The sequence below is a fragment of the Ursus maritimus genome, unplaced genomic scaffold, assembly GCF_017311325.1.
Source record: "Ursus maritimus isolate PB19 unplaced genomic scaffold, ASM1731132v1 scaffold_24, whole genome shotgun sequence".
Lineage (NCBI taxonomy): Eukaryota > Metazoa > Chordata > Mammalia > Carnivora > Ursidae > Ursus > Ursus maritimus.
In genome coordinates, this window is record NW_024424897.1 from 8,182,945 (window position 1) to 8,197,505 (window position 14,561).

The 14,561-nt window shown below is 52.9% G+C and overlaps 1 protein-coding gene across 8 annotated transcripts in view; it reads left to right on the plus strand.

The window, feature by feature from the left end:
* Window positions 1–14,561, plus strand: part of SLC39A11 (solute carrier family 39 member 11) — a 582,750-nt gene that overhangs the window by 339,064 nt on the left and 229,125 nt on the right. For all 8 annotated transcript variants that reach the window (XR_005837336.1, XM_008693699.2, XM_008693696.2 and 5 more), the window contains one exon: window positions 1,333–1,402. Coding sequence is in view for 7 of the 8 variants with exons in the window: in XM_008693699.2 (XP_008691921.1) it covers window positions 1,333–1,402 (70 nt within the window). In the remaining variant the exon portion in view is untranslated. The remainder of the gene's footprint in view (window positions 1–1,332; window positions 1,403–14,561) is intronic.

The window sequence follows — 14,561 nt, forward strand, 5'->3', positions numbered from 1 at the left end:
GTATTTGACGGAGCATCAGAATCCCAAACCAGCAGCCTCCAGTGGCGATAGCCACCTGCTAAGGTCCCCACAGGAGACTGGAGCACAATAGGGTAAGGTGAGGCAAACAAAGAGCCCTTTGTGCCTTAGCAGGGTCTTTGGGCTCCCAGACCCATTGTGGTCTCTTGGTGAGAGACTGGATTATACGTGAGCTCTTAGGCCTTAACTCAGGACAAGTCTGAGCTGTCCTTTTGTCTCCAGATGCCTTCTAGAGTCATCACTGCAAGCCCAGCATCCTTGGCCCACCCCAACTAAACAGGACACAAAGGGCAAAAAGAGGCTTTTCAAAGAGACAGTGAATCCCAAAAGAAGACAGCCCTTCTCACTCAGTAGATTTTTCCCTCTTCCCTCTTTACAACACAAAGTTCCTCCTGGCCCCACAAGCCCTTGGTCTTGATTCTGTCCAATATTGGTAGTCCTCTTTCCTGAACTCTGGATTCAGAGGGTTCTTCAGACTGTCCCATAGATATCAGAAAGTATTTTAACGTTTTGGGTCTGTTAACTGTCCCACGCCCCTGGGACAGTTCCATTTTCCCCATAATCTTTCCCTCTCCATCAGATACGTGTAGACTAGCATTTTCCACCACATGTGATCAAAGTCAGGGTGTCAGTAAGCTTGGCGGGCTCACTAGTCCCTGTGGAAAGGACCTAGGGAATTATCCTGTCCATCCCCAAGCTTAAGCTAGACTATAGCCACACCATCTCAGAGCAGATTGAAACAGTCTACCATTTCAAGATGGCTCCTCAGGCATCTGCGAAGACATCATTGGGCTACTGCATCAGTCTTGGATATCTTGTCACTTGAGCTAATAAAACCCTGCGTGTTTAGCTCAGAAGTCCGTCATCAAGCTCTTTCTGTAAAGGGCCAGACAGTAAATATTTTAGGTCTTTGGGCCATACGGTTTCTGTCACAACTACTCATCTCTGCTGATGTTGTGCAAAACCAGCCATTGACAGCTTGTCAACCGATAAGCATGGCGGTGTGCCAGTGAAACTTTATTGTGAACACTAAAATTATATAATTTTCATGTGTCATGAAATATTATTCTTTCTCTGATTTTTTTTCAATTATTTAAAAATGTAAAAATCGTTCCTAGCTTGCTGGCCCTACAAAAATAGGCAGTGGGCTGGATTTGGCCCCCAGACCATTGTTGGCCAACCCCCACTTAAACTCTTGTTATGTGGGTTTTCTGTTCCTGGCAGCCTCATGCAGTCTCACCTGACACAGTGATGATGATGAACCTTATTTGAAAGTTACTCCTTGCCCCTCATGGTTTTTTATGTCTGTTTCAGAGGGTCTTGCTGTCGGCGTTGGATTTGGGGCTGTAGAAAAGACGGCGTCCGCCACCTTCGAGAGTGCCAGGTAAGCTACACCTGCTGCTAGAGCGGGGCACGGCACCCCGTGGTGCTCTGGAAATGCTTGTCACCTGGATGGGCACCCCCAGCCCATGGTGGAAGTGGGGGCGAGGGCAGGCGAAGCTTACCTGAGAGAGGACCTCCATCAAAGAAGGAGGTTTATGCCATTTGTCCGACGAGCTGTCTAATGGTAACCACTTAGAAAGCACAACATGGATATAATCACCTGCATCCCCCAAATCCTTTAAATGTATAAAGACTAAGGACCAAAAACAACAACAACAACAACAAAAACCACAAAGCCAGCTCCGATGCTCTCAATGGCTCCCTCCTTTCGAAGCCCCCCCTTCTCTTTCCAGACATTGCACTCCCCTGGTTTCCCCCTTTCATGTCCTGTTCCTCGGCCAGTTCTCCTGCAGGCTTCTCATCCTGTGGCCCCTTCTTAAATGTCATTGTTGCCCAGGAACCATCACTGGGGCACCCTTTCTCCCCACTTAGTGCAGTGCCCCTGGGGAACCTTCTTCATTCCTGAGACTTTATTTTCCGTTTGCTGGTGATGCCAACATTGGTCTTCAGCCTCGATTGTTCTCTGGAACTCAGCCCTCCGGGCCCAGCTACCTTGCAGACATCTCTGCTTAGATGTTTCTCAGGGTCCCCACACTCAGCTGATTGCTTCCATCTGCCCTCATGCAAAACAGGCTTCCCCAGCACCGCATTGCCCCTGGCTGACCAAACCAAACTCACTGCTATCCTTGAGTCCTCATTTCCATAGACAATCACCACGTCTTATAAATTATTCTTCCCTTCTACCTCCCTGGCATTACTCAGGGCCTAGATGAGGCTACAGCCTTGGGACCACAAAGGGGCTTATCCTTTAGCCATCATGGAGATGGGCTGTACACGGTTCCCCGTGCCTGCAAAACCATGAATACTACAGCCTCCGGGCTGGAGGGGAGCAGGGAGGAGCCTTCCAATCCAAGGCTGGCAAAGTCAGGTGCATTTAGGAGACTAAGGGGCAAGAAAACGGGTGGACAGCGTCATTGGGTGGAGATAGCTGGGAATGGTGAGGACGGAGGTGAATCTCAACTAGGCAGCACATGCACTATTGAAAGACACAATTATTTTAGAAATGGAACTCACGTTACAGAGATGGCCCGGGGCTGCTGGTTTCTGACCCCCGCATCTAGCTCATTTCACTGCCTTCTGATTGATGCAAAATCGACCTTTTTTTCTCCCTGAGGCCATGGCACTGCCTCCTTCGGTGATCAACCTTGTGTCTATCCCCCATGCTTGTCAGGAACTCGCTTCTCCCAGAGCCCTACCCCCGCCCCCCCCCTTCCCCGGAGGCCGAAACTGCATGAGGCCTCTTTATGCCCCATCACCTCCATGTAGCTATTCCCTCGGCCGACGCGGGGCCCCGTGTGTTAGGTGTAGTCTTTGCCTGTCTTTCAATTCTGCTGCTGCGTGTTAGGGGACATGTGTGCTCCTTGAAGCCCCAGACGTGCGTGTGGGCTGGCATGTTCCAAGTCGAAATTTTCCCCGTTCTCAGCTTCTCATTCCCGCCTGTCAGGCTCGCAAGTCACCAGCGTCATCTGTTAACATGATGTCTATTGTGAAAACCAAATGAGAGGTAGATGGGGGGGGGGGGACTGTATAATGTGAGAAATGTCACCAAAATCAAGGGCTAATGGTGAGTCATAATGCCCTGCAGACTGCTCTTCTAGCATGGCGTGGGGGGGGAGGGTAGGGGACGGTGGCTCTGTGTCCCCTGCATAGGCATGTTGATCTTGGCCTTGCTTAGACCACGAGAACTTCAGAGTCGGCGGGAGCCAGGGGGGCAGAGCAGCCCCAAGGGGCTGGCCCTGGAAGCGTCCACAGGCCAGTTCCTCCCAGGGCACAGGCACCACACATCTTACAGTAAGTCTGTGGCCTGCAGGTGACAGCCCTGCCCCCCAGCCCTGTGCTAACAGGCCAGGCATTCAGTCCTGGGACATCAAGATGTCAACTCAGATGGCCCTCTCTTCTATCACCTGTACTTTCTGCTAATCTTGATAAATATTTCTGAAGAAAGTAGAGCAAAAACCTTCCCAATACAGCTCCTCCTCCCTTCCCTTTGACCAAAGGCTCTCTTAGATTTCTATAAACCCTCCACAGGACCCTCCAAGTGGGAATGAGCTGGGGCTGCAGGCCTCAAGATTATCAGCCTCACAAAACCCCCTGCTGAATGAGCTGCCGGGGGGAGGGGTTCCTCACGCCCGCACACTGCACCCACCCCCAGCCACGGCCTGGGGGGCAGAGCGCCATCACCACGTTATGCAGCAGTGGACGCAGGGAGGGAGGGCTTTCCCTCAAGCAGACCCCACCCTTCAGCCCATTTTCCCCACCCAGAAATCCATATCTCGTTCGTGATTTGGGTTCCTCCTTTCCAAATGCCTGTGATCTTACTCTTGAGTGGGAGGCAACGCACAACAACCTCCAGGCCAGGCTTGTGAGCTTTCTCGGCCCTTCGCTCACCGTACAGATGAGTTTCCATGAGAGGATGGGGACTGGCAGGCGGTCGAAGGGGAGTGAGGGAGAAGGAGAAAGAAAGCGACAGGCAAATAATGCCGGAGGGTGGGCTGCAGAAGTGAAGTCATCAGATGATTAAACGCGTCTGGTAAAAGAGACAGGTTTTGCTTGATAAGATTCCAGCTTCGCGTGATACAGAAGCAGCTCGCCTAACGCACGACACGGGAAGCTTGAAAAGAAAGGCATGAGAAGAGATACAGGGTGCACGCTGACCAAAAGAAAGCAGGTCTGGCAGTTTTAGAATCAGACAAAACAGACTTTGAGGCAGAAAGCCACATAAAGAATAAAGGTCAGTACTTCCCAAGAAGAGAAGCTATAATCCCCCTGCATCTGGGAGCACCTAGCAACGTTAATTCTCAGACTGGTTAAGAGCAATGGTCAGAATTGTGAGGGGGAAGAAAAAAGACAAAAGCGCCGTCGTGGGGAGGGGTTCTGATTCCCCTCTGCAGCACTGAGAAAAGAGAAGTTAGCACCATGTACCTCTCGGATGGATGTTGGGCCCCAACCTAGCGATTAGAAGAGCTCCCTTCTGTTTCAGCACACATGCGTGTGTTTCCCAAAATTGAGGAGAGCGCTGTGCTGCAAAGAAGGTCAGAGGGCCCCCAAATCAACACCGTTCAGACCACAGTCTGTGACCTTAGTGTGACATAACTGAAAATCACTGAAAAGATGGCCGAAATGTTGGTTAGTGGGCAGTAAAACCTGGAAGCGCTGTACGATCAGCGGAGTGTGAGCTCCAAGGGAGGGGTGCAAACCTAACGTGTGTGTCTCTTCCCTCAGGTCGGGGGCGCTTCATAGAACGTGGGGTTCTGCATCAGGAGGGTGGGGGCGGGCAGCCTGAAAAGGTGGAGACAACAGAGGCAGGGAACGCTGTGAACATGTGAACCAGGTTGGTCCCAAGGCGTTTCTAGGGCCAGTGAAGGGTGGAGTTCACATGGTGCTTTCTAGAAGGGAAACCTGACGGCTGAGGAAGCCCATCATTGAGCAAGAGGTTGGCAGTTAGGGTGGGTTCTGATGCAGGGATGTGACAAAATCCAGGAGGTGATCTGAACAGTGATCTGGCTCTGGTGGAATAATTTGGGAGCAAGAGGGAGGTGGACCAGTGTGAAGAATTCAGCCCTCGAACAGATAGGTATTGACCACCCGCGGTGGTACGCCTTCATAGCTCCCAGGAGGACGAGGGATGCAGTGACCGTGCGGGAATGGAGAGAGACCAGTGGGAGGAAGAGGTCTTCAAGGCAGAACCGCCGGACGGTACCTGTTGGCTGAGTTGGTTGTCGTATGGAAGGAAGAAGGGAGAATTCAGGTTCGGGCAACAGGGAGACACAGGTAATCCCGTGGCTCAGTGGAAGGGCCCAGAGGGAGACAGTACGCCTTTGCATGGACTTGGGAACAGAAGTTACCTGGCATGTGCCTGGGGTACGTGTGGGTCAAGCTTGCGGCTGTTCATTTTGTGCAGGGGGTCAGCAAACTGTAGCCCGTGGGCCCAGGCCTGACCCAACACCCGGTTCTGGAAATGGCATTTTCTTAGAACACAGCCAACACCCGTTTGTTTTACATATCATCTGTCGCTCCTTCTGTGCTGCGATGGTTGAGTTGGGTAATTGCCATAGAATCTCGAGGCTGAAGTCTGAGAATATTTATGATCTGGCCCTTTGCAGACAGTCTGCAGACCCATAATTCAGTGGAAGACCATAATTTTAGTCCAGGTCTGCCATCAGACACCCTGACACGCACTAACTTTTGTACGACCTCTTTCTTGTGCCCTGTGTATAATGCATCTGGAAGCAGGAGGTTCGCTTCTCACCTACGTGGCATCGCAGCCACCAGGAGAGAAGAGAAAGGTACAAAGTAAATACTCCCAGGAAGGCACCGGCTTCAATTCTGACCAGGACTCGGAGGGATGCGGGTGTATGATTTGTGTATGCCTGCTGCCACCTAGTGTTCTGACACGGTCACTTCACCTTTATGGCGCCCTCCCCAAGGCCCTCCCCAAGCTCCATGCACCTTCCTTCCTCGCTGGATAGCTTGCCTGGCGCTCTTCATCCCAAAGTCAGTGTCCCCCTGAATTACAAAGAATATCAGGCCTCAAAGGGCAGCCGTGGTTCAAGGGAAACACGGCTTTCTTCTTTCTGATCTGGCCCCATAGCAATGTCTTCTGGTTTCACCACAAAGAAATTCCTGAGACCCTATGTCCTTGGGGAGTTTGCTGCTTGAACAGTCTTCCTTTCTGAAGTGGCATTACCGCCAAAGAACGTGTTCCCCAGAGAGGAAACATGCCCTCCGCTCTCACTTGACTCCGTGGCAGGTGTAATTCCAACCAGCAGGGAGAGCGAGGTTCCGTACACGTGAGCATTTCGCTCCACACAGCACTTCCCAGTTAGGCTCTGCCTCAGCACACATGTTGGGAGGCATATGTCATCCTCGAACACACCCCAACTGGCAGGTGCAACAGGCTGTGCAGAGCCGAGGAGGCCGGCTGGCTGCAGACTCGCAGTGTGCCACGGCTGAGCCACAAGCCACATCCCCAAGGTGCGCATGGACGAGGACCCCAACCAGCTAATGCTAACCCACACCCAGGTGCTCGGGAACGGATGGCCGCTCGATGAGCCTGCGTTCCGACCTGAGATAAAGTCGTTAAGTTGCGGGGCGCAGCGGGGACATCAAAATAAAATTTTAAGTATATGTTTGCCTCCCAGATCAAGGAGTAAGTCATAAGTCAGATATATGCTTTCCCCGCCTTAAAAACCAATACATATGTTGGTATATTGATGATCACTTAAGACAAGCAGTCATTGGTCAACTAAGCAGCCATCTGTTTAGAAACAGAAATGGCAGGAGACACATTTTTCTGGTCATTAGTCAACGGTCACCAGTCGATGAGCATGTCTGTATGTGGAAGTCACCTATTACTTAGTGCTTCTGTCTGTCCAGCTAGCCCCCCTGCTTCAAAAACACTCTTGCAAAGTCAGTGTAGAGAAGGTCAAGAACAGAGGTCACTGTTGCGGTGGGGAGGGGTCTTGGAGAGCTCAAGCGTAAACTTCGTCATAGTTTGCTCACATCTGCCGTAACCACCTCCACGGGTCCAGCCGCCCTTACGAGGCCCCTAGACCTCCCTGTGGCAGGACCAGCTCCCTGACTTCCAGAAAGTTCTGAGGAGACTCTGCGTTCCTCAGGCTGCTGGTCTTGACCTCCCCACCCACCCATGGAATTGGGCCTCACCATCCCCTCCCCGCCAAGGGGAGGCCAGAGCCCAGTCCAGTCTCTCTGGGGGGTGGTCTTCGGCCTGAGAAGCGGAACCCCAGCATGGGGACAGGAAGGTGCCTGGGAGAGGAGATACTTTCACACCTTGACCCAACCACCCTAGAGTGACACAATCACACCCTCTCCCCCTCCCCGCGCCACACACCCCGCCATCCCCCCTTCACTCACTCCAACAGAACTGGGAGTGAATTCTTGTGCTGTTCTGTATTTGCAACAGCAGATTGTGCTCTCAATGCTATTTTCTGCCAACAAGCTCATCTCTTGAACCCATCAAGCTACCTTGCCTGGCATTCTAGAGTTATCTGTTGGCAGCGCTGTCTCTGAGATTTTTCTTTCCAGCCCTCTGCCCCACTGATCACTTAACCCCAACGCTGAAGACCGGGAATGTGCAAGTTAGGCAGGCGGAGGGCGCATAGCGCCACCATGCGGTGGTTTGACGTCATCGTCGCCAGGCGATGCACAAACTGACGGAAGGAGGGGGCAGAAGGCCGGGGAGACACGCTGATGTCCAAAGCAGTGGGCGTCTTCCGCGGAAGCCGTACCTACAAAAGCTGAAGACCATGTACTGTATATATACAAGTTTATAAAAGTCCTGTGTGAATTTTCATAGCGTCTTTATATTCCAGCTGAGAGTTCACTCATGTCAGCACCGACGGCTCTTGCCCTGCCAGCTTATTTTCCATCGTCCGCCTAACAACAAAGCTTTTGAGTGCCCCCCGCCCCGCCCCCAGAGAGGAGGGGAAATGTGGAACGACAGGGAAAGAGCAGGAAGCCCCTCTGCACCTGACTTCAGCACCTGTAGGAAAACAGTGGTGCAAACGGGTCTAACTGCAGAACACCCCAAAATCTGTTAGCGTTTTCTCTAGGACGTTTTAGGGGGTAACGCCTTTATTTTTCTAATGACTTTTTAAAAAAAACAGTGTTATAAAAGTTATTATATTCATCGTGAACGTAACGAGGATGAGCCTAAAAGCCTGCCACACACTTGGACCGCGCCAGACGTGGACTGAGCAGTTCTGGTGGACGACTGCAGAGCCCTTCACTCCACAGAGCTATTCCTGAGCGATTGCCACAATGTTTTGGTTTTTTTGGGGGTTTTTTTTTTTGACATTTTTTCCCCTTGTCCCCATGGAACCTCAGGAAGTGCCCCTCCCATCCTTGGAACGCCTGGGGGCTCTGGACCCGACCTCTGGAGAGCAGTCTGCAGGTGCGGTGCTCCAGGAGGCTTGACCGCCAGGAGCCCGAAGGGCTGGGGACTGGGAAGCGAAGGCGAGAAAGGAATAGTCTCGGCTCCCTCTCCAAACCCCACCGTTCTTACTGTCCTCTGCCACTCTCTTTCCCGGCCCCTTCTTCATTCCCGTGGGTTTTTATGCTTCCAGCAAGAGCAGCAAGAGACAGAAAACAATGAAAAAAGTAACAGTGTCTTATTAAGACACCTCCGGCTCCTGTGTTTTGTCCCCTAGTCCCGCCAAGAGTTTTCTTTGACCGAGTTATCCCCTCGGGGGACAGGGGCCTCCTCGCAGACGCTTTGCCCCCCAAATCCCCAGGCCTGTGCAGACAAACAGATGTCATTGTTACCTGGAGATCTGGGAACTCTCTGGCTGATGAGGCAGGGAATCCGGACCTTCACAGACATTCATCAGCGAAACATGGCCCTCGTGGGGCCTGCTGCCCTCACATCCCGGCATTGGCTGGATGGAGAGATGCACAGATGGATGGAAGCCTGTTTATTGATCACTTACCTGTCCCCTGAGATTGTCTGGCTTCACCCACGTATCTGGCAGACTTTCCACACTTCCCGGGACAGCTCTGTTAAATAACGTTATTTTAATCAAAGAGTCACCAGAAAGGATACAAAGAAAAATCCGATTGATTTGGGGGTGTTCTGGAAGTCAGGACTCTTCACACCTCTGCTCACCTCTCCTGGCACACATCACGTCTAAGGTGACCGTCAGCTCTGTTGGAGTGACCTTGCCGGGAAGGCTAGTGACAGTCATTCATCCCTTCCTGCTGGTACGAGAGAGGGGAGCCATGTCTCTTCTGAAAGATGGTTTCCTTTGAAGGATGGGGACATCCTCTGATGTGAATCTCCAGGGGCTCTGTGTGCCTACCCACACGCCCATCCCTCCACACGCACAGTGCTACAGAGACAGAAAAATGCCTGCAAGGATTACTAGGAAATGTGCTCATTTCGGCATGCTGTCCTTCCGGTGGTACCTTGTGTCAAGCAGGTGGGACTCGGGCAAGCAAGCCCCTGGCAATCTGACCATGTCCTCGACTCTTCCTGCCTACACCGCGGTTTCCGTGGGCGTTTCATGAAGAGGGGTGGGTTGTATCCAGGGTCCCAGCACTGTTGGGCTTTGTGGGACATAAAAATGTCCCCCGTGTATGTGAGGACAGACACTGAACTGCCACCTTCCGTGTTTTGCATAGTAAAGGCATTGAAAGAAAGTCGTTCTCATAGACTCTCGCTGTCAGTCAGTTCTTTTAGGAGGGATCTCTCTGTTCAAAATGTATTTATCACCAAAGAAATTAGTTCATCTGCTTGGGAAGAAACAAAGTCCTTTCTGCCTTCCGGATAGGAATTTGCTTTTTCTTCATCTTTCTCTCTCTTCCCATTCAAATTCAGAGCAACGTATAACATGAAAACCTTGTTCAATACTACTCGAAATGTAATTATGTCTTTCATACAGATTCGTGAGTTTGAGCCCCACTGGATGATACAAGGGCGTCTTGGCCATCCACTCTATTCTACTGTGTATCAAGCTCTGTTAAAAATCTTACAGTGTTGTAATCTCTGTTGAAAATCAGTTTCTCTAGGGGCGCCTGGGTGGCTCAGTCATTAAGCATCTGCCTTCAGCTCAGGGCGTGATCCCGGCGTTCTGGGATCAAGCCCCGCATCAGGCTCCTCTGCTGGGAGCCTGCTTCTTCCTCTCCCACTCCCTCTGCTTGTGTTCCCTCTCTCGCTGGCTGTCTCTCTCTCTGTCAAATAAATAAATAAAATCTTAAAAAAAAAAAAAAAGAAAGAAAATCAGTTTCTCTAAATCGGGATGGTATATTTGCAAATATTTTCCTTTGCATTCTCCTTCCCTATCGTCTTCCCCTGTGTGCAGAAGCTATCCCGGAGAGGAGGCAGGGTGAGAGAAGGAAGTCATACCAGGGATCTTGACACTTGAGTTCCTGGCATTAGCCAGAAAAAGAACACCTTCTCTTGGAGAATAACCTGTTACCGGAAGGCACTAAATTCCTTTTAATTGACTAATTCTGTTTCTGCTACTGTGTGGAAACAGGGGCTTCAGGACAGGATAATATCATAGGAAAAAAGATTAATTTTTAATTCACGTCTGAATTGCAGGGTATAAATCTTGATACAGACACACACGGAGTGGAGTGCTTGCTTTGCCTGATGTGGGTTTTGGGGTGTGATCTGAGAGAAGGCAAGGAACAGCAACACAGTCAGTCCCAGACACTTGGGCACCGATTTCAAAGGCCAGGAAGATAGCAGGTGTCGCTCACAGGAGGGAGATAGAGCGCCGCCTGTCGACTGATGCATGTGCAGGGCACCTTGAGACAGACCTGTGAGAAGGCATTTGGGGTAGGGGGAGCTGGTGCAACACCCGCCCCTCCCCAGCCCAGCGCACCAAAGAACACGTGGAATATTTAAGAGCGTGGATCTTGGAGCTAGACCACCCAAGTTCGAATCCTGGCTCTGCTACTTGGTGGCTGTCCAACCTGAATGGGTTGATTTTTGTTCTATGCCTCAGTTTCCTAATCTGCAAATTACCATGATACTAATAATCATCAGTAGTCATAAGAGTAGTAACGATAACAGTGTCTTTGGCCTGCCCATTGCAGACACTCCAGATAGATGCCCAGCCCATTCCTGTCCCAGCCCAGGTTCCAGGACAAGAGCTCCCAGCCGCCTGCCTCCCCAGAAGGAGAATTGGTTTGGAAGTGGCTTCCACAGTCTACATGGGACCACACAGGCCTGGAGGCCCCAGGCCAGGAACACGGGGTCTCTTGGTGTGCATGGCTTGTCCTGACATTGCTTCTGCTGGCTCTGTCTTGGGCCCTGTGCCCAGCATCCTTTCCCTGATTTCCCCTTGGCCCTCCAAGGCTGATTTTGCTGTCAAGTCTCTGTCCCTTGCTCTGGGGCTGCTCAGCCTTTATTGTGTGACATCTGCTTTCCTCCATCCTGCACCCTTGCCTGGAACAGAGCCTGGGCCACCTTTTCTGTTCTGTGCATGGGACCCAGGTCCAGGCTGTGCATGGTCGGCTCTGCACCCGGGACGGTGGGGGGGTAGGGGGCTTTGACAGCCTGCCTGAAATTCTGTAGATGGTTTCATAATGGACAGCCCCTGCCAAGGGCATGAGTTGCTTCCCCCTTGCCCCACAATTCCCTGGACTCGCTTCCAGACCTTGAGTTGCTTGTCCCAAGCTGTGCAGGAGGACGGACAGGGCAGCGATGGGAACGGAGGAGAGAAAAGTCTGTGTTGTCTCCAGTGCCTGGGAAAGCCACAAAGAAACCACACTGCTGTTCTCAAAGAGCTTTGTAGGGTCCGTGCCTCCCCCAAGCCCCTGCAGGCGAAACAGAGTGCACGTTGTGTGGAGATCGGTCCCCTGTGCCAAGATGTCCAATCCTGTCGCCAGGGACTTGGGTGGGGGTGGCTGGAGGCAGTGGTGGGGGAGGAGGAGGGGGCCACAGCATAAATGGCCCCTTGTGTGGCCCACAGGGAGAAGCTGCTGCCCGCCTCCCTCCCTGTTCAGAGCGCGTCACTCGCGTGGGTGCGTTGGAGGGGCCCATCACTGCCCCGTCCGGCCTCCCTCAGCGAGGACAGCAACAGCGTTTCCCAGAGCAGACACGCTAAGGGAGCCCTAGCATGGCTTGGTTGGGGTGTTGGTCTTCATTTCAGTTCGTTTGCCTTTGTGACACTCATAGGGTCAGCTGTCGTAGTCCTCACTGCCATCCCAGTACAGAGACGAGGATGCGGAGCCTAGGAGCTTTCTGTGAGGTCATGCTTATGGCAAGTGGAGACTCAGGGTTTAACTGAGGTCCGCCCGATGCAGAAGCCCATGATTACCCACCTCCCCACCCCCCGCCTCTGGCAACCGTGGAACGGTCATGAAAGCTGACACTGACAGAGTGCTTTCCACGTGCAGACCCTCTGCTCCTCGACTTGCCTGTCAGCCCGTCCTGGAGGCCCCTGTGAAATTGCCATCCCCATTTTACAGACGCAGAAAGCGCCCAGAAGCAGACAGCAAGCAAAGGGCAGAGGTCGGATCTGCACCCCGGCAGCCTGGCTCTGGAGTCCGTGCCCTAAACCACTGCCCTCCTCTGCCACCCAAGTCACCTACCCCCCGTGACCACAGAGCCTTCAAAACCCACCCCCCAGAGTGGTGCAGAAAAGAGTTTCAGCTTAGTCGCAAAACATCTAATGCCCCGTGCGGATGCTCTCGAGTTGGCGGTGGGAGGTATGATTCCCTCGCCATTCGCCTCTCTACATCCTGCCGCCCTGGGTGTGTTGGGAGTCAGAGGCGTATGTAAACTGTCCGCAGTGAGGGGCAGACTTTCTAGACTGTCCCACGGGCAGCAGGTGTTTCTGTCAGAGTTCGTGCTGAGCGTCACTCCGGACGTCTGTCGCTGCGGTAAGAACCCTACCCCTTGCCTGGTGTCTCCGTGCAGCCAGATGCTGAGGGAAGGAACTGGGGAGAGGGGAGGGCTCCAAAGGGACGGACCAGAGATCATCTGGGTGCCCCTGTGTCGTGACCCACCCCCCTCACCTCCTGGAAAGCGTGGACGGTTGGGCCGCGTCACTGGGAAGATAGGGCAAGTTACCTGTCCTGTGGCCTCCAGAACAAGAGGAGGTGTTTGGCGGCTTGGAAGGAAGCCCCAGGTGTTTTGAGCGATGGTGTTGTGGTCGGATTGTGCCCCCCAGAAAGGTGTGTTGCAGTCCAACCCTCCCGCACCTATGAATGCCATCTTACTGGGCGATGGGGTCTTTACAGGTATAACTAGTAAAGATCAGGTCCTGCTGGAGTGGGGCGGGTCCTAAATCCAGTATGGCCAGTGTCTCTACAAGATGAGGAGAAAAGGCGCGCGCACACGCAGAGGGGACTGCCCCGTGACAACACAGAGACAGAGGGAAGACTCTGGGCCCATCAAGACAGAGGCAGACATTGGAGTGACGAGTGAAGTGGCCACAAGCCAAGAAATGCTAAGGAACGGCAGCGGCCGCCAGGAGCTGGAGGAGCCAAGCGTCCTTCCCTAGCGGCGTGGAGGGAGCAGAGCCCTGCCGACCCCTCGCCTCTGCACGTGTAGCCTCCTGGGCCATGAGAATACGTCTCCGTGGTCCGAAGCCACCCCACTCGTGGCACTGGGCTCCGTCGGCCACAGGCACCTCGCACGCCGGGTCTCCGCCCTCCCCCTCCGCGTCTTCTCCATCCTCAGACCCCACTCGGCTTTCTTCGCCTCCACCCACGGAGGACACGGAGCCCGGAACGTCACTTTTGACCCACGTTCTTCTCTATCCGGATGCGTATTGTTCCCCTCACCCCTTGAGAGCTTTCATTTTTTTATTTAGGGAGGAGGTTATGGTTCTATTTCATTGGATTCCTTAAGTCTCTCTCAGTTCAGTTTGGACCGAACTGGAGAAAAGCGGTGGCTTTCTTCTCTGCTCAGCAGCTGTCTGCAGACGCGGGCCCATGGGACAGTCAGGGCTGTCCCCCGTATTGGAGCTATTAAACTGTCATAAGAAAGAGGCCTTTGTCACAGGGAGCACGGCGCTCGGCTCAGAAACAGAGACAGATTGTGCCAGAAAACAAACAACAACAAAAAAAAAGGTTCAACCACAGAATTCTTTGGGACTTCAGTCATCAGTCCTGTCGCTTGTTCTTAAAAGACACGTTTCCTTTCCTGATGGTGTAATTCCATCAGATAGGCCGCCGGGCTTTAATTCTGCCTAGACCCATGGCTGGGAGCCCCACCCAGACCACCTGCACTGGGCCTGCACCCCGCTCCCTGCTGGGGTGACCTCATGCCTGCCTGCCGGCAGGGTGGGGAAGCCAGAGCCCCCCCGGGCCCGGCTGCTCAGGGGGCTGCGTGGGAGAGCGAAGACCTGAGTCTGCTCAGGGAGACGCGTTTGGAGAAACCAGGGAGGCCACGTTACAGGTGCCTTAGTTACGTGTGTGAAGAGTTTTAGAACTTTGCATTCAACCTGGGAGAGCCTCCTTTTATTGCAGGAGGAGAACAGAAATAAAGTGACTTGCCCAAAGCCACCCCATTCACTAACATCAGACCATACCTGCCGGCTGGGGACCAGAGGCCAAAACGCCCC